At 50.2% G+C, this 19715-nt stretch overlaps 1 protein-coding gene across 1 annotated transcript in view; it reads right to left on the reverse strand.

The window, feature by feature from the left end:
• Positions 1 to 5261: 5261 nt before the first annotated feature.
• Positions 5262 to 19715, reverse strand: part of CCNY (cyclin Y) — a 171013-nt gene continuing 156559 nt past the window's right edge. Inside the window, exons 9-10 of the mRNA XM_055146843.1 lie at positions 10901 to 11063; positions 5262 to 8536 (exon numbers count right to left, since the gene is read on the reverse strand). Of these exons, the coding sequence (XP_055002818.1) occupies positions 8420 to 8536; positions 10901 to 11063 (280 nt within the window). The 3' untranslated portion in view covers positions 5262 to 8419. The remainder of the gene's footprint in view (positions 8537 to 10900; positions 11064 to 19715) is intronic.

Raw genomic sequence — 19715 nt, forward strand, 5'->3', positions numbered from 1 at the left:
GTTCTTGACTTAGGTGGCACGAGGATGAGTTCCTGAAGGCTGCCAGAGCAAATGACCACAAGCTGGATGGCCTCTGCCAGCGGATGTCTGCTCTCAGCTCTGGGGGCAATAATGGCCAGTGAAGGCTGCCCCCATGCCAGGCGTCTCAGCAGTCTCCCAGCCTTGTTGGCACCTGCTGGCTCCTGTGGCATTCCCTGACTTACAGGCGCGTTAGTCCAACATCTGCTTCTGCCCCGGTGTCTCCCCAGATCTCCCTCTCCTGAGGCCACGAGTCACACAACAGGGCATTGAGTTTACTTTCCTCCAGTAAATAGTCATTTTAACTAATCCCTTCACAGACCCCGTTTGCAGGTATGGTTACATTTGCAGGATTGGGATTAGCATTGTTTTTTGGGGGAAAGGGTGCTATCCAACTCGCCATAGTATGTTTTTCCTGTGTTTCTGCTAATAAGCTGCCACAAAAGATCATCTTGCATACTGGTTAAAAAAAAATACATGCCCTGGAGTGGGCAGGCAGGAGAGAGCCCATGAGGCACATGCAGTGGTGACAGCAGATACCCTGGTTCAAATCCCCAGCACCACCTCTGCTCCCCTAAGCTCTGTCAGGGGTCGCCCTGGAGCAGAGCCAGGAATACAGCCTGTCAGCAGCACTGGGTATGTTCCCCAAATTAAACAAACGAAAATGAAAATGAGCCCTGGAGTCAGATGTCCTGGCTGGCACCTTCCTGTCTCGGGGCCAGACCGGGTTCTCAGCCTCCAGCTCCTCCAGCTAAGGATCTCTGTCCAGTGAAACGGTCCTCACTGCGTGAATCTTTATTTAGGATCATTATTATTCACATGGAACAATGAAGTCAGCACACTGTAATCAATGTCTCTGTTCTCGGATCCGATCTGCTTCCACTTTGAATAGCGGCTTTTCTCCACTAGATTCTCTAATTACTGTTGCTGGCATCACGAGAAACTACCATGAAAGGAGGGTCCTGACCCCACGACTGCCATCCTACTGGATCCTTACTGGTCATCTTCCCCGGCTCCTCTCCAAGCTTCCTTGGTAGCAATCGCATTAGCTTCCAGGTACTCAAATCACGTGGGCATCTCCCATAAGTGCTCATGGAACCCCACAAATACAGTGTTCAGGAAGCAGGCTAGGGGCATTTCTATTACTGAATATTTCATGCTCATGACATGACAAGAACATGTCTTGTTTCCTTTATGGTCATGTCCAAACCACTGACTCAGATGACCTCTGCCCTACTGGAAGGTGCCAGCATGCAGGACGCTGTCTCTCACATCCCCCATGCCCTGCCCGTCCCCTTCAGGCTCCAGCACTAAAAATGCCACCCTACAGACCCGGCTCGACAAATGTGCCAAAGGAAATGATGTGAGCTAGCGACTTTATTGAAGTACACACAATACAAAGCCAACTCTCATTTTCTAGATGATTGTCTACAATAGAAACGTTGTTTTCAATTGGCTCACACTTAAGAAACTGCAGAAAACTATTAAAGGGAGCCAGTAAACACCTGAATTTTGAAATGCCTCATTACCGGTCTTTCCAAATCCCACATACACGTGTTTCTAGATGGCATAGGTGAATAAATCCATTCTGTCCCAAGAGTACCCCTGAGGCACTGGAGAGATCAGAGCTTTTCAAGCAGCTGACTGGAGTTCAATCCCTGGTAGCCCAGATGGTCACTCACCCCACCAGGAGTGATCCCTGAGCACAAAGCAGCGAGAAGCCTGGGCACCGCGGGGTGTGGCACAGCTCCCCTCCCTCCTTCCCCCTCCCCGCCAAATAATACCTGTGAAAATCCCAGAATAAGCTATTCAGAGCCTAGTTAAACAATAGGAGTAGAAAAGCTTTTAAGACAATCCAGTCAACAAGTTTTATTTTTAATTTTTTTTAATTTTATAAAGTAGTTCACAATATTTAATTACATTTAATATTCAAGCACCAATCCCACTACCATTACATCTTCCCACCACCATATTTCGGATGTTTTCATCCCAAGCCCCAGTCCCTGCCCCAAAGCAGAACCGAAATAGTATATTTCCCTCTAAGAAGGACTGCCTCCTACTTTGAATATGTCCAATGTGGTTCGGGACTCAGCAAGTTTGGTTTAAACACAAAGCAATTCGGAACAGAAGCTCCCGGAGCTGCTCCACCAAATGTCCTAAACAAGCCCCAATACCTTGTTTTGGTGCATCTGCTCTGGTAGCACTGGTTCCCAGACACTGGCCCTGAATGCTGTTCAACTCCTTTGGTCCTCCAAAATGAAAAGCTCCTTCCCCCTTTTAAACGATACCAGGAACGATTAGAGAGTTACTGTGGTTTTGTTACTTTGTTTGGAGGTGCCAGGGGCCAGACCCAGGATCAGGCAATCTACCACTAAGCTATGTCCCCGACCTGAATTACTGTAATTATCTTTTGGCTTGGGGTCCCACTCAGTGGTGCTCAAGGAACCATGTGGGGTGCTGGGGACTGAACCCGACTTGGCTGCGTGCAAGGCAGCCCTACGTGCTGCACTATTGCTCCAGCCCCCGAAAAGTTCTTTAAGCAGACTAGCAGAATCAGTGAGCAGCGCGTACGCATTCGGGAAACCTGCGAGAGCCCCCTGTGTCCCATCCTCCTGCAGCAGTGGGAGTGTCACTTGGAAGGGGCAAAAATCCCCCCCGGCTAGATTTGTCACTTGGAAGGGGCAAAAATCCCCCCAGGCTGGATTTGCTGAGCTCTGGCGCGGGGTCTAAAGGAGGACCGCCAAGGCAACATAAAGGATGCAGCAATCTTTTCAAGAGCTGCATTTCACACGGCCTCGTTTTGAATTTCAGCATCCGGGAACACACTGATGTCCACACGTACGACCTGACGCTCACGCTTAGAGGTGGCTTAATGAGCACAAATTGCCGTACCGGCAACAACATGTTAGTACGGACAAGAATTCACAAACCAAGTTTAGTGAACCCAATTAGGAAATAAGCTGGGCACCGTGTTGCTTATTTCAGCTAGTTTCACAGTAACTCCTGAATCCAACTGAACTCTGGATGCCCGAGGCCCTCGCACAGGACAACTGCTCGCAGTAATGACCACCCTGACCCTTATTTGGTGAGAACACAGGAAGAGAGAACTGCTTCCCTCCAGGGAAATGCAGGTTTGTGCTGTCACTAGGCCGGCCTACATTCATGCTGAGGAGCATTCAACAATTGTGACCCAAGGATGGCTGGGTATGTGTTGACGGAAAACAGCAGCAGAACAAGTAACAAGACTATCTTTGATGTAGGGCTGGAGCGATAGCACAGCCTTGCACGCCGCCGACCTGGGTTCGATTCCTCCGCCCCTCTCGGAGAGCCGGGCAAGCTACCGAGAGTATCTCGCCCAAATGGCAGAGCCTGGCAAGCTACCCGTGGCGTATTCGATATGCCAAAGACAGTAACAAGAAGTCTCAAAATGGAGACGTTACTGGTGCCCGCTCAAGCGAATCGATGAGCAACGGGATGACAGTGACAAATCCAGAAAGGCAAAGCAATTTGTGCAAGGCCACACAGCAACTTAATTTTGGACTAAAACACAATGTTGCATTTAACACAAGACCAACAAAACCATTAACATGATGTTGTACCTAATGTTCTAATAAAAATGAATTTCTTTATCTGGAGCATATTTTGGAATGACTTTTGTGTAGTGGCCCCACCCAGTGATGCTCAGTGTTTACTCCTGTCTCTGGATTCAGGAGACTATATCAGGGTACCAGGAATCGAATCCAGACAGCCACACTCAAGACCAGTTTCCTACCTGCTGTACCATCTCACCAGCCTGTGGAATGCCTCTTCTTGGGTGGAGGGGCAGTCAGCATGCCTAGTGATGCTCAGGGCTTATTCCTGACTCTGTGCTCAGGGATGACTTCTGGCAGTGGCTGGGAAATCCTACGCAGTACCGGGGATTAAACCTAGGTTGGCTACCTGGAAGAGATGCCCTGCCGGTTGTACTCTCTCCAGCCCCTGGATGCCAGTCTTAAAAAGAACAGTGGAGAACCCTATGGGTGGACAGTTCTGCCCCTAGCAACAAGGTCCCATGACATCTGCTGACCACTGACATCTGCTTATGGACATTCTGCTTGACACGAGATCACCAAAGTCCAAGGCAGAGCGCACAGCATTAACAGTCCCTGCTCCCTGATTCTGCTCAGCATAACTACTTAATTGGCGAGGAAAACCCTACTGATTTTCCCAAAATCCCAGTCTTTTTTCCCAAAAAGGGAAGACCCCTCTCCCTTGGGGCGTCTGTGTGAAACTTGCTTGCCTTACTCTCGAGTACTCTTGGCTCAAGGGCCGAACCCCCACCATTCTTTCATGGTGCATTTGAAATAACTGAGACTGGAACAACTGGACCCTGACCCGTCAGACCCCTCATCTGAGCAGCCGGTTCTTGCAGAAGGCGACGTTTTAGTGATCTGAACATGGTTGCTCGGACAGACTTCCCCGGGAGTTCCCCGCACACCTCCAGCAGCTTCTCACCATGGCCAAAGAATCCTGCAGCAAACACCCAGCAGCTGTCAGCTGTCAGTGCATCCCTTCTACCAACATCCCTTTCTGGGGCCTGACTGGGTAGCAAATAGGGGCGGGGGTGACTTGGTTTTGGGTGTAGGAGCTCTAGGGAAGCTGTTCAGCAACAGCAAATCATGGCATTAATAATCCTTTTGGAGGGAGGTGTTGGGTCACATCTGGCACTGCTCAGTGATTACTCCTGGTTCTGTGCTCAGGGATCAACTCCTGGTGGGTGACCCTATGGTGTGGGTGTGGGGGCTAGAGATCAAACCTGGGTCAGCCACATGCAAGGCAAGTGCCTTACCTGCTGGCCCCACAGTAGGGTTTCTTAAGCTCAATCGTTTAACTTATAAATCCCCAATTCTTTAAGCATCCTGTCTCCACCTCAGCCAGAGAACCATCGCACTGGGACCTGTGTGGCTGGATCCGTGTCTCTCAGATCCACCCAACAAAAGTCTTGAGATCCTGGACTCCAGTGAAGTAAAAGGGGGCCACAAAGAAAACTGTACAGTCAAATCAAAGTGCTACATGCTAACCATCTCGGTTAGTGAGTTTTCTTAGTCTCAGGATGATTTTGTGAATCAACTTCCATGTCTACTGACACCTTCCCACTGCTTTTGCAAAGATCGGTCCACTTTAGAACCCAGAGAACCTGTTTGCTTGTATTTCAAAATAATACACAGAAACAACAAACAAAAAAATGCAACAGGAAAGCAGCACTATTTGTTGTATTTCTTTATTTAACACTTATTAAGTACCTACAATAAACCAAGAATTATATTTAGAAAATTCAAAGCTGTAAAATATGGCCCCAGGTGAGAGGTTACCAAAAGCAGCCAGAAAGGATCAAAATTGTCCACTCCCCAAACTCTGCTATGCAGCTCAGCTGAGGTTCAAAATCTCCAGAAATCAAAGAAAACCCCAAGACAGAGATGCTCCTGCCAAAGACCAAGAGAAGGAAGTCGGGAGAGCCCGCCCAGAGAGGAGCCAGACGAGGGTGTGGGGCTGAGCCCGGCCCCAGCCAGCACAGTAAGGCATGGGGGCACATCTCAGATCTGGGGAGGTTCTCCCACCTTGCCCTCTAATTTGGTTTAAAATCCCTGACTTCTTTCTCTTTCTCCAGTTGAATAATAAAACTTAAAAAAAAACTTTTTAGATGGGGATATATATTTATTCTCCTCACAACTGTGTTGGTTAAGTCAACTAAGATGATGTGGTTTTTCTCTATCCTTTATTAACGATGAAAACCATCCATCGGAAAGTTGCACCGAGACAACACATTCCTACAGCGTGACCAGTGTTGACCGTGGAGCACGGAATCACCTCGAGACAAAGGACAGTCTCTGTGACCTACCACTATGGCCCATACTGGTTCCTTGTTGTTGTTGTTGTTGTTGTTGTTTTTTGGCAAACTTAGAACAAACCAGAAAACAAAACGTTAACTCTTCATGATCCTGTAGAAAAATAAAATAAACCTAAAGTATCTACATGTATCAAGTGATTCATACTGCAAAGTAGAACTAAAACTACATGTACAGCAGTTTTAAAAATCCTTGATGCAAGAGACAGAACCAATGAATACAGATCAATACTTATTAAGGAATATGGAAAATTTTCCTATACAGAGGTAGAGTCCAGTGTACAAGGCTAAAACAATATTCAATAGTCTAAACAAGACTGAGCCAGGTTTTACGGAACCACTTTAAATTTTAAGTTATCAGACTGTATGTACATACATACAATAAATAGACTTTACAGTTTTTAAAGCAGTTTTAATAAACTCCACAAAATAATATCAGATGCATTGAAATATTTACATAATTCAATTTTCAAATCTCTCTCATTCAAATCAAAGGGAGAAAAATAAGATTTCTGCTGTGAAGGCAGCAGATCCTCGTTCCTGAAATGGATCGGTAAAATAAGATACTTTCCATGAAAGGAACTAATTCACGTCTCAGAGGTATTCATATTCAGCTAAGAAAATATGTCCCTTTTTAAGCTATATAGATTAGGGAATATAAAAGGATACTTTCTACATTTTTTAGGCCTCTATTTAAAGTTCTAGATCCGACTCTTACTTGAAGAGAAGCTGATTTTGGAATCCATAGGGAGTGGATCAACACAATTACAATGGAAAGGTGATTTTCGTATTCTGCTCATTTGATTTTCCAAGTTCAGACCAGAAAAGAACCTGACAATATTTCAGGCCCAAATGTATGTTTCTACATGAGACAAATTTCAGTGAGACCTGGACCTGCATTGTGTCCCCAAGTCCCTTTCATTCAAAGCACGATTTCACTGGAAGCAGGCATGTCTGAGGACCAGGTACATGAAACAAGGATACTCGAGACTCAGTCATGTGAGATGCCAATGTTTTTCACGCTCACACAGGAGGAAGGTGAAACACTGACTATCTGTTGCCACCTGCCTCAAGATTTGAAAAAGGAGGCAGAAAAAAAAACAAAAAAACACCAACAACCAAAACCTTCGAAACCTCCGTCCATGACCCAGAAAATAGGCAGAAATCCAAAACAGCATATATTCCATTGACTCTGGTTCTTGGAGTTAGAATTAAACTTACTCTTATATTCTATCATTAACCCTTTTATTTTACTTGACAGAAAAGATTCAGCTATAAGCCAAATAGATGATTAGTGATTTTCAAAGTAGAATCACAATGAATGAAGCATTAATCTTCATAGTTTGAATTCTGTGTAACTTCTTTAAGCATCCACAATGAAAATGCCACTTGCGTTTGGTTTTTTTTTTATTCAATCATTCTGTGAAAAATACCTCAGTAAATAGGAACATTTGCCCTTGCATGACCTTCCCCACTGGAATACCCACCCACCCTGTTTTTTTTTTTAATTTTAGATTTTTTAAAAATTTTATACAAATAGACTAACTCTGATTTAAAGTAAACATACAAAATTGAGAAGGATATTGCTTGCGACAATGGACGTGGACGTGGATGAATGAAGTGGGCAGGGAGTATAAAGAAATGGCTCCTCCTCAACCACCTCAGGTCCATACCGCACACTCGGAACAACTCTCCCGGGGGATCCCTTGGCTGCACGCTGCTTCCTTCAGCCCACAGTCTGGCTTCCTGGCAATCACGACTTCCGGTCAGAGAAGGGGGGAGGAAAAGCGCAAGAAACTCGGAAGGCACAAGCACCCATGTGATCTAGAATTTCCTGGGGGTGGGGGGGCAGGGGGAAGGGACACTTTCGGCTGAGCACGACAGTCACGGGACATTTGCCGCTGCTGAAGAAAACCCGTGGGGACTGCAGGTGGCCAAGAGGAGATGCGCGCCCGGCTGGGGGAGGAAGAAAGCGCAAAGACGGCCCGCAGGGGCGCGCGGGGACAAGCAACCGGAACCGTTTATTCGAGTGACTAGCGTCTCTGCTCTGTGGGCCCCAAACCCAGGAAAGAAGAAAAAGAAACAAAAGTCCCTCGGGTCCCACCCCCACCACCCCGCCCCAAAAAACGCAGCCAGAAGGAATGCAAGAGTCATACAGAACACACGGCCGCGGCGACACTGCGGCATTCTCGTCTTTAATCGCATCCAACCTCGCCTCCGCTGCCGCCACGCCCGCCCGCTCCCCGGTCCTCCTGGCCCGGCCGCTCCCTCGGAAGCCAGAGCTGCTCTGGAGGAGGGAAGAGGCGTCTCCGCAGGCCGCTCCCGCGAGGCCGGGGCTGCTTCTCTCAGTCTCACTGCGCGGCCTGAGGCGGTGGTCCGGCAGCCTGACGGAGCTACGGATTCAAGAAAGGGAAAGAAAAAAAAACAAAAAAACCAAACCAAACCACCCCGAGTCTGTCTTCTCTCGAACTAAAGGAGAAACAGGGATGGCGGGGTCTCCTGCGGGGACCCCCGCGGTTAGGAGATGATGGCCGGGGACCACCGGGGCAGAGTCAGATTGTCAGCACTCGCTGACCGCTTCCTTATGTGTCTCCTCAGGTCCTTGTACTTGTCCTCACAGAGACGAGAGATGGCCTGCAGGACAGGAGAGACAGTTCCGTCAAGCTGGGATCCCCAAGGGGCTGCATCCACCCCACAGCCCCAGTGCTGTTCTGCCCCAGACTTCCACCCCCCCCCCACCGCCCCCTTCAGAAGAAAACACCCCGTGCCCCCTGGGAATTAGGTGAGCAGACACCAGGCTGCACCAGCCCTGCCCTCGGGAGTTGCGTCACTCGCCCCACTTAGGGCATCAGCATTCTAGACCCCGAGATCTTTGTTGCGATCTCGGCACAGCACAGACCTGTGCCCGTCGGGGGACACACAGAGCCGGAGCAGATGCATTTACAGTCAAACGATGACCAGACGGTGGGGTGCAGCCGGAGAGCCAGCCAGTGCAATCCCCGTCCAGCCTGGTGTCACCCGGGCTCGGCCGCCTCTCCATGCTGAGCCACAGCTGCAGGGCTGGTCCCTGCAGTTCTAATCAGGGGCCAGGGTTGGCCGGGAAGCGACAAGTGTTTGAGTCAGCTGAGGGAGAGGACTGGGAGGGGCCCACAGACACAGCCGCTGGGCCCCCCACCTCAGGGAGAAGAGCCCTGGCCGGGGCAGAGCCAGCGCACATCCCCCCAGACGGCCAGTCCGAGCCCGGCTGCGGCGGTGGCTGGGGAAGGGGGGAGCAGCCTCGCGGTGAAGCAGAGGAGGGAGGCTTTAGCTTCAGTTCCAACACCTGGCACGGGGCAGTGCCGGGCCGGGATGCAGGCACATACCGGCCCGACAGGAAGTCGGAGTGCAGAAGCGGCAGGAAGCACCAGAGTGCATCCTCCCCACGCCCTCATCTCCCTCTGCTCCAGGGTCTCTCGGGCTCCCCACGCCGCCCCCAGCCCGGAGATGTGCACACGGACACGAGGCCTTCCCAGGGGCGCCCCGAGCCAGCCGCCGCCCTGTGCCAGCTGACTCAGGCTTCATTCTCCAGGCAGCACAAAACCACCAACGATCTGAACAGGGAACATTCCAAAACCCACAACTGCAGCTTGAAAAAACAGCCCCAGCTGCAGTGTGGGGGGCGAATTGGAGGAGCGAGAGAAGGAAGCAGGGTGTCTCCCTCCAGACAAGAGACGAGACAGAGTGCCGGGTGGCCAAGGAGCTGTCGCTTATACATGGAATAATACAATGGCATATTTAAAGAGAGAAGCAGGGGGCCAGAGTTGTAGTATAGTGGTTAGGGCACTTGTTTTGAATACTGCCAAGCTGGATTCGATCCCTGATACCCTATATGGTGCCCTGAGCCCCACGAGGAGTGATCCCTGGAGCACAGAGCCAGGAGTAACCCCTGAGAACCACCAGGTGTGCCCCCCTCCTCCCAAACAGACACACAAATAAATGGAGGACCTAGGTCCACATCAAGACCCACAAGTCTGGTGTAGCTCTATCCGTACGACAAATAAAAAAGCAGAATCCACAATCGAGTCTTCTTTGGATCCTAGTCATTCAAGCCATCTGCTGTCTTTTTCCTTAAGAGTGCGTGCTGGGAAATGGATGTCTGTGGGCTTTTCTTTTGTCTCTATTTGGGGGCCACAGTGACTGTGTCCAGGGGCCATGCCCAGTTCAGTGCCTGAGGGCCGGCTCCCGGCCATGCTCGGGGGAACATGCGGTGCTGGGTCTGCGCCCCGGCCTCCTGCACCCCAGGCTCTTCCCTCCCAACTCTCCAGAAGAGCAGCAGAGCACTAACTGGCAAAGACGCGGGCACACCTGTGCTGACTGCAGTGCTGTCTACAGCAGCCACGCGCCGGGCAGCAGGGAAGGGGAAAGGCACGGTGTGGACACCCCCACTCGCCCACACACGCGCCAGGCAGCAGGGGTGGGTAAAGACACGGTGTGTACACCCCCAGTTGCCCACACACGCGCCGGACACACTCCGCCCCAGGAAGGGTGAAGGCTCAGCTCTGCTCTCACGCGGCCGGGCTGAGGAGCGCATGCTAAGGGAAGAATGTGAGAAGGACACATGGCAGCTGATCTCACTCAAGGGAGGCACATGCAACACAAAGCCGAGGACAGACTTCGGCCAGTCAGACTGACCACAGGACTACGGTTACCACAAAGTGGGCGTAAAGGTCCAGTGGGCTGTGGTGGAGGGACTCTGGCGCCCAGGTGGTGGTGACCGGGTGGCAACATACACATAAGCGTGTGAGTGCATTCTTGCCAAACCGTGTTACCTTGATGAAAAACACATTCACAGAAACACAAGGCTGTGCACCACTGTAATCTACACCGCGCACTCGGCTCCCTCAGAGCACACTGAGGGGCAGGGCCCACGAGGGACAGCACAGGCCTCTGAGGGGCCCCGCAGAGGCACCCCCCCCCCCCCCCCCGCACAGCCCCAAGACGGATGCCGTTGCGTCTTACCTCCAGCTTGTGAGCCCGGTCCCTGCTCAGGGGCTCCAAGGGAAAGCTCAGGTTGTTTGCTTCTGCCAGCGAACGAAGATCAAAGTAATACTTGGCATAAACACTGGAAGGAACATTGATGTTGAACTGGAGCAATTCAAGAAACTGTCGCTCTAGCTCATTCCTGCAGAGCAAAGACGAAAATAGCAGACGTTTAGTGCCGCGCTGGGCCGCGAGGCCCGCCAAGGCAAGCTGCTGGAGACCAGACTCCAGAAAATCGCCTCTTCCAGGGAGAACAGCCATCTAATTAATTGCCTGGTTGGACACCAGAGCTGCAATCCTCGCCATCAAACTGGTATTAAAAGCTGAATTCACTTGATCCGGAGCCCAGAAGGACAAGGCCCGAGTAACCGCGAAGAAGGGCAGGAAGGGCGGCAGGCTGGTTTGTTTCACGGGCCCGTGACACACGGCAGGCTGGGCAGCCGTGCTCACGGGGGCCGTCACGAGCCGGAGGGAAGGGGACCCCCTGCTGGGATGGGAGGTGGAACACACTGCACGCCTGGAACTGAATCGTGAGGGACTGTGATTCACAGTGACTCAATACAAAAACCCTTTCTTAATGCTCGCGTGGGGGCGCGGGGTCTCAGCCCGGGAGCAGCGGCCTTCTTAGACGAGACCTGACACCTGCCATCTCCTCCCCTGTGCGAAGGAGGGCAGAGGAGTGTGGGGGTTTCCTTGAACAAAAATCCAGATGAGGACAAAACGGAGTCTCTTCAAGAGGGAACTCACCAACAGTGCAAACAGAATCCGCCCCCTCCAAGCCTCCGTGTGCAGGTCACGCCCCCTCCCCGCAGGTCTCGGAGGGCCCAAGAACCTGGATTTCTAACAAACTCCCATGAAAGCTACTGCACGCTCTGGGCCCCAGACCACAACTCTGAGACCAGGCAGTGACAGAGAAGGGTCACAAAGGAGCCAACGCAGGGGCCCAGGCCCAGCCCACTTACATCTGATGGAGAATAAACGACGGCTAGCTAGCATAATGCGAGAAACGTCTACTTTGAGAACTCTGGCTGCCCCGGATCTTCTAAACAGGCCCATCTCTCCTGCCAGGGACGCTGTGTTCTGAGCTGCCGTCCCGGCACCAGGACGTGAGCAGGGAAACTCTGCACGGGCTGCTCTTCCTGCCCGTGCGTGCCTGAGCTGGCCTCTGCTGGAGCACGTGATCTCAGAAGCCCCGGAACTAGCCCACCCCCGGCACGGCCGGCGCTCACGAATCACTGCTGATGAATGGACGGGGGGATCGCACAGCCTTCCCAGGGAGAGCGAAGCTGACTGCAGGCAGCTGTGGCACGCGGGGAGAGAGGAACACGGGATCTCGGGGGATTTCTGGCAGGGGCCACACAAATTACTCCCCTGCCCCCTGGGAGCTGAACACGGACAGGCCCAGTCCTGGGCACCAGGCCTTGCCCTGCCTGACCCTGGTCCCACCCACCCCGGGTTCCGGCCACTGGTGGTCTGCAGAACTCCCGCTAATGATGCCATCGAGTGCTAGGGGGGTTCCAGCAAGGTGCCCCACCGTGTCAGAACAGGGCACGATTCTCCTTGGTCTCCTCAGCACGAAGGAGAAAGGACAAGGAGGCTGGGACCTGAGACACAGAAGCGACAGGACAAACGAGAACTAGGAACATCAGAGAGCTGCTCCTGAAGGCCTGAGGGGTCCCGACAGAAAGACCCAGAAGTCACCTGCAGGTGAAACACCGCCACGCGGTTCCTCGAGAGAAGGGAGCTGAGCTTCCTACACAGACTCTGTCCTGCATTTCATACTTTTAAGGAATTAAAATTACTTATTAAGGACGATTTTTACTTTTACTTAAGTGAATGAAAAATGCTTAATTTAAATGAAATTTAAATTTTTCATTCATTTAAGTTTACTAAGAAATAATCCTGTAGAATGCCAGAAGTCAGATAAAAAGTTTAATAAAACGAGTATACAAGATAGCCAAACTTGACTAAAAAGGCCAGAATTGCTCAGTGAAAGCAGGAGCTGCCTGAGGACACACTGCCGTCTGGTGGCCAGATGGCATTACTGCAGACCTTCCAAAGCTAAGGAGAAAGCCTTGCCTAAAATTTTACTCCTGTAAAGAAAGCCCAGCTTCAGACCCCTTATGTTTTACTGAGGTGCACAATTAAGTCATAAGGAATCTAATTCCTCTTGGAATAGATTCAAGGGGGGAAAAAGAACAGTCCCCCCACACACCCAGGATTTTCTTGAATGTTTCCTTGAACGCTTCTGTTTACAGAAGGGGAAAGGCAATAGAAGGGAAAGGATGGGATTTTAGAACTGCTATGCTTTCAAACTAAGGCAAGAGTTAGAAAGTAAAAATGATTTCCCAAGTTTGGATTTCAAAACTGCAGCAGTATATGTCTTGAGACACTGCAGAACATCAATGTGATAATTAAGTGTTAGAGAACAGGCTTATAAATTTACTAGCCCCCAACTAGAGATGTGTGGGGAAACTATTCTGATACAAAATTTCATAAGAAATAAACTTCAGGGGGCTGGAGCGATAGCACAGAGAGAAGGGTGTTTGACCCAGATTCAATTCCCAGCATCCCATATGGTCCCCTGAGCACCACCAGGAATAATTCCTGAGTGCAGAGCCAGGAGTAATCCCTGTACATCGCCAGGTGTGACCCAAAAAGCAAAACAAACAAAAAGAAATAAACTTCAGTGAATAAAGATACATTTCAGAATACATTACATCAATGATGCAAAGACAGCTGACTCAAGTGCTGCCATTCAGAGGCGGGCAAGGTGGCCTGGGAACTGGCTCACAGCCTGGCCTGCTTTCCCAGGAAAATAAATGGCCTGTTTAGAAGACCAGCTCAAAAACCAACCACCAACAAGCTCTACTACTGGTTTCTATTCACCCCAAAGGGTCGAATGCAAGGACTCTCAGGAGTACCCGTACTCAGAAACATCAGGAAGCCTGGTCGAGACCCAGACAACATCAAAGAAGGGAGCAGAGGCGGCCACCAGAGGCTGGCGAGAACTAAACGCATTCCACAGTTTCCTACCTCAACCCTCTCCAGCGAAGCACCTAGGCTGAACGACAGGTGACAACATGTGGCATAAGGGGTTCATAAGTAGCATAAATGAAGTGGGGTGGTTTTGCAGAAATAAAGCATGTGTACACCTGGGCAGTTAGATGCTAAGAAACTCTGGGCAATGGGTTTGTAGAAAAGTTCACGCCCACCAGGACGACACAGACCTTGGCAGCGCTGAGACTCCCCGCAGGAAGGAACCGGCGCGTCCTTCTCCGAGGGCCTGGCCCTGCCTCCAGCCCAAGCTCCAGTGTTACAGCCAGGAGATCGCGGAGTGCTGAGACTCCTCCTGACAGCTCCAAGAATGGCACCTGTGGGGTACCCACTGCCCGCATCGGAAGGGACGGCCAGGCGGCTCTGGAACTGCTGCCACTTAGGAGGAAGCTCTCGTGACCCCCCACGTGCTCCCAGATGGGAGGCCTGAGGCCCGGCCCATGTCAGGAGCAGGTGGCCGTACCGTCTGCGAGGCGACAGCTGCCACGCTGGGAGGGTGCGGGCGAGCACGCGTTTATCGCGGCCGGGGCTCTGGGCGCACGCCCCGCTGCGTGCTATCCTGCCGGGGCTGCCCGGGAGCCTTTTCCTTTCCTCCCACTTGGGGCTGGAGACAGCACAGGAGCAGGGGGGCTTGTCTTTGCCTGTGGCCGACCCACGTTCAATCCCTGGTACCACACACGGCTCCAAATACTGCCAGGGGTCTCCCCAGGGCATTCCTGGGTATGCCCTCTTCCCACCGTATTCTTTTCCTCTGTCATTCAGCTGAATGATGTTGGATTTTCACTGATTTATTGGGCTCTCCTGATTTTACTGGAAAAAATCATGAGAACCAAACTAGCTTGTAAAATCCCCAAGGTGTCAGAGAGCTAGCTCAGAGGGGAAGACTCTTGCCCGGCATGCATCTGACCCTAGTTCCATCCTTAGCATCGCCCACGGTCCCCTGGGCAACATGGGGCCTTTTGAAGTCTCAGACGGGAGGGACACGCTGCCTGTCAGGTTGGAGAATAGCAGCCTGTGTTAGAAAATGGCAGAGCACTTAGCCTAAGTGTGTTCTAGAATTTTCTAAATATCTGAAAGCCGTGCTAAAGAGGCTGACTGGTTTCTCCTTGCTGTCACAGTAAAATGTGGAAAGAGAGCGAGCTAGATCTTCAAGATTGGGAAAATCTGAAGTTTGCTGGCCCCAGCCTCTCCCTATTACCCCCTCCCCAAAGCAACCAACAACCCAAAACCAAATGACAACAAAAACCACGGTCTGGGGAGAACACTACAGGTCTGGCTGGAGCGTCAACACACAGGCTGTGCGTGGGGCTCACGGCTCATCCCCACCGTGGCTTTGGGGCTTTATGGACAGCTCAGCAGCAAAGCACCTGCCCCTCAAGGGTGAGGCCAGAGTCCAATTCCTGGCACCGCCCGCACGGCCAAGTGGAACCCCACTAGTTCTATCCGAACAGAGGTCCCGGGCAGGGAATCCAGGAGAGGGGAAATGTGAATGTTCCTTCCCAAACCCGCACACACGCCAACAGCTGATGAGTCTTCTCAGAATACACAGGGGTCTTAGGGTTACAGACATCGCCACTGATGAACCACACTATCAACGGGTCACAGCGGGTCTCAAAACAACAAAGTGGGCAGAACTCATGCTCTGAACAGGAAACAATTCAGCATGGCAGAGCCTCTGCGCGGCCTGACTCAGGCCGCACCCAAGGGACCTGCTGGAAAGGGCAAGGCCCGAGTGAGTCCCGGGCGCGGCCTCCTCGAGCTGGTAGAGGGGAGCGTCTTCACAAAGACTGCTTGCAGCCTGATCTCTGAAGGACAGAAGCTCTGTGTTTTTCACTCTGCCCGGTCACAGACAATTAGAGCCATCTGATGGCATTCAAATACTGAACAGTGTTAAGGATAGGGGATTACGGGAATCTAGTCATTAATGGTTTCTAGAAAGGACAGTTAACAATTTTCTCTGGATAAAATAGCTAACAGAAATTCTGCACGCATTTTACTATCATAGTATTAATTATCTGAATAATATTAACATATAAAGGGATTTGTTTGTTTGTTTTTGGCCACATCCGGCAGTGTGCAGGGCTTATTCCTGGTTCTGCTCTCAGGAATCACTTCTGGCATTGCTCAGGGGACCACATGGAGTGACATGAATCGAACCCAGCCACATGTAAGGCAAGTGCCCTACCTTCCCTGCTGCTATCACTCTGGCGCCTAAACAAAGAGTTCCATTCAAAGAAGCATTACATTGAAATACACTGAGCTTATGTACTTGAGAAAAAAAAATCTAAACACTATAATTGAAAACTGTTTAAGGTACAGTCAACTGAAAGGAAAAAAACCAATGGAAACATTATTCAAGAATTATTATATTTTGAGGAACTATATGGACTGGAGCGACAGCACAGCAGGTAGGGCATTTGCCTTGCACATGGCAGGAATTATATGGACTGCAGCAATAGCACAGTGGATAGGGCGTTTGCCTTGCAAGCGGCCAACCCGGGTTTGATTCCTCCGCCCCTCTCGGAGAGCCCAGCAAGCTACCCGTGTTGTATTCGATATGCCAAAAACAGTAGCAACAAGTCTCACAAAGGAGATGTTACTGTGCCCGCTCGAGCAAATCCATGAACAACGGGATGACAGTGACAGTGACAGTGAAGCAATAGCACAGAAGGTAGGGCATTTGCCTTGCACGAGGCTGACCCGGGTTTGATTCCCCCGCCCCTCTCGGAGCCAGGCAAGCTACCGAGAGTATCCTGCCCACATGGCAGAGCCTGGCAAGGTCCCCCTGGCATACTCGATATGCCAAAAACAGTAAGAACAAGTCTCACAATGGAGACGTTACTGGTGCCCGCTCGAGCAAATTGATGAAGAATGGGAAGACAGTGCTACCGTGCTACTATTTACCTTAATTTTAGTTGAACTTCAAGCTTAACCTTGGCCACATTTTCTAATTTCTCTGCATAAAAATGGCCTTTCAAAAAACGGTTGTGAAGGCTCCACAGAGAGTTCAGAGGTTATGCGCTTGCCTTGCATACAGCCAACCAGGTTCAACCCGAGTAACCTGAGTACAGAGCCCTGAGTAAGCCCTGGCACGGTCAAATATGGTCCAAAAATCAAACCAAAACAAAAATTGTCATTTTTTTAATTAAACATTAGATAAATTAAACAATTTCCGCTGAAGCCACAAGAAAACCCCACAAAATCTGAATTTGTTACTAGCAGTTAAGTACCCTGGAAAATGTAATGGTCCTCTGAGGGCATCACACTTATCTGTGAAATGGGAGTGATCAGAACCAACTCACTGGTGGCTCGAGAAACCAACTCAGGCAGAAAACTACTTTCAAGTTAGGAAGAAGTTCATATGACAGCTGCCATACCATTATGGTAACGGTCACAACTAGCATTAGTGCTGCTGTAAATATTCCTAACAACTGTTTGTTTTTTCCTAACTTGATAACTTATGTCTCCAATAATTAAAATCTATACAAATTACAAATCCCTCATTTTTACTCTTCCACCATTTAAAGAAAGAATGATAAGTTTAGGGATGATATCAGGCATTTAGCCAGAACACTGGCATGCACAGCCTAGGGACGGGTACACATGTCCACTGCTGTCCTCTGTGAACACAGTGTAAGGGTCACTAAGGCTAACAAGTTCTGAGTTCTCACCTAGCCAAGTTGGTGGAGCGCCACCAAACCAGCCTTTCTCAAAGTGGGCAATACTGCCCTCTAGGGGTGCCATAACATAGGGGGGTGCAGTAACAGCCTTAGGTGCATTTGGGATTGGGGGGTGGGGGGGATACACTTTATTTGTTCACTTAAAGAAGGTAGATTTCCAGGGGCAGGTGCTGAATAACTTTTTCTGGAAAGTGGGGGTAGTTCAAATAGGTTTGGGAATCTCTGATTTAAACTCTGCAAGTCTCAGTATAAAAATCCATAAAATAGAAATAATATGAAACAGTGCATGAGAAGATTAAATTGAAATACGCATGACCTGGACAATGAATAATTCCTGACAAATAAATTATAAGAATTTCTTCAAATTTTTAAATAAAATGATTCTTCCAATTCTTTGTCTACAGGGTAATTTAGTTTTCCAGCATTTAGCAATTCAAACCTATCCTGGTACCTCCTTGCCATTCGAGCCCTTCACCTCTCACATTTTCTACTGATCTCTTTGGTTTTAATGCTTCTGTGGTATCTTTCGTTTGCATCTGCATTTTAAAAAAAAAAAATCTGGGATATAAATGATAAAAATATCTGAAACTAATGTGTGACTTTAACAGGGATTTTTTTTTTAATCTGACTTTAAATCAGAGGTTCCCAAATTTATCTGGTATCCTATTCCCTTTCCAGGAAAAAGAAAAAATAAAAAAGAAACCACTCAGTTCCCACCTCAGTCCCAACAATCAACTTTCTTTAAGAAAACAGGAAGTGTGCCCCAGCTGCACCAATGCTAGCAGAGCTGCCCTCGGAGCCTCAGCGCCTGGGGGTGGGGGCTGGGGGGAGGCCCATCTGGGACCCGCTGCTTCAGTGAGAGCCATGTCCAGCTCCCACAGCACCACCCACATCTTTAGGCACTGCAGCACGCCACCCACTGCACAGAAACAAGAAGGAACAACTGTGATGGTGTCCCCATGGCCTGCAATTCAGTGTCCATGACCTCAGGGAGTTGGAAATCCCCTACACAGCCCCTCGACCCCCAGGAATATCACAGAGCTGGTGAAAGAATGACACAGAAAAGGAACAAGCCAGTATTTCTATCGCCAGGACCCAAACACCTAGTTCCTTTCTGGTCTAGATGGAAATTATTTCAGTAGTTGTTTTTACTTTAAATATAATCAATAATATTACTTTTATTACAATCGCAAACTTCTTTATATTTTCTTACTTTTAAGAATAAAGGACTGCAAGCATAGGAAAGTATTTTTCAGGTTTAAGCAGAATACCTAAGAACACAGAAATGAGGATGCTTCCAAGGGCACCTCCATTGTCCAGCACACAATGGCCAGAGGCCGGAGAGCCTTACGTTACTGAGCAATCTGGATTCAAGGCACCATGTGACAGCCCCACGGGGGTAATGTGAATACCCTACGTGCCAGAATTCCTGGGTACAGGGATGAGGACCAGGACTCTGCTGGGGACCGACTCTAGACTAAAGCTTCCTCAAGGGAGCCCAAACCACAGCATGAGAAAAATACTGGCACCGACACTGTCGGAAGCAGTGACTCAGTGCCTGGTCATGAGGAGGGGGAGGCAGTTCGGCTCATCCAGGGTCCATGGTTTCCCACGGGAGGCTCTGCGCCTGCGTCCTGTATTCCCAGACCCCAGAGAGCAGGAATAGGCCTGCAGGAGCCTGCGAGCGATGCTCCCCGCAGAGGCGGGGTGGGAGAGACCCCTTCTCCCCCAGGGTTCGAGGCAGTCCCTGAGCTGTGGGGGGTCCATGGCCAGCTGGGCGGGGGTCAGGCTGAGAAGACAGGTGTGGGCCCCAGAACAAGTAAAATCTAACTTTTCGCAGGAAGAGGCGCCTCCCAGGCAGTGCTCACGGACCCTCGGAGCTGAGAATCCAGGATTCCCAGGGTGGCCGTCAAGGGCTGGAGGGTCCATGCCTGAGCCTGCAGTGCCAGGGGTCACCGAGCCCAACATGGCAGGGCCTCCTCACGCCGAGCCTCCTCCCTGCTCCAAATGCTCATCCTAAACAACTGAACTTGTCAAGTATGACAAAGAAGAAAAAA

Source organism: Sorex araneus, chromosome 9 (genome assembly GCF_027595985.1).
Source record: "Sorex araneus isolate mSorAra2 chromosome 9, mSorAra2.pri, whole genome shotgun sequence".
Taxonomy (NCBI): Eukaryota; Metazoa; Chordata; class Mammalia; order Eulipotyphla; family Soricidae; genus Sorex; species Sorex araneus.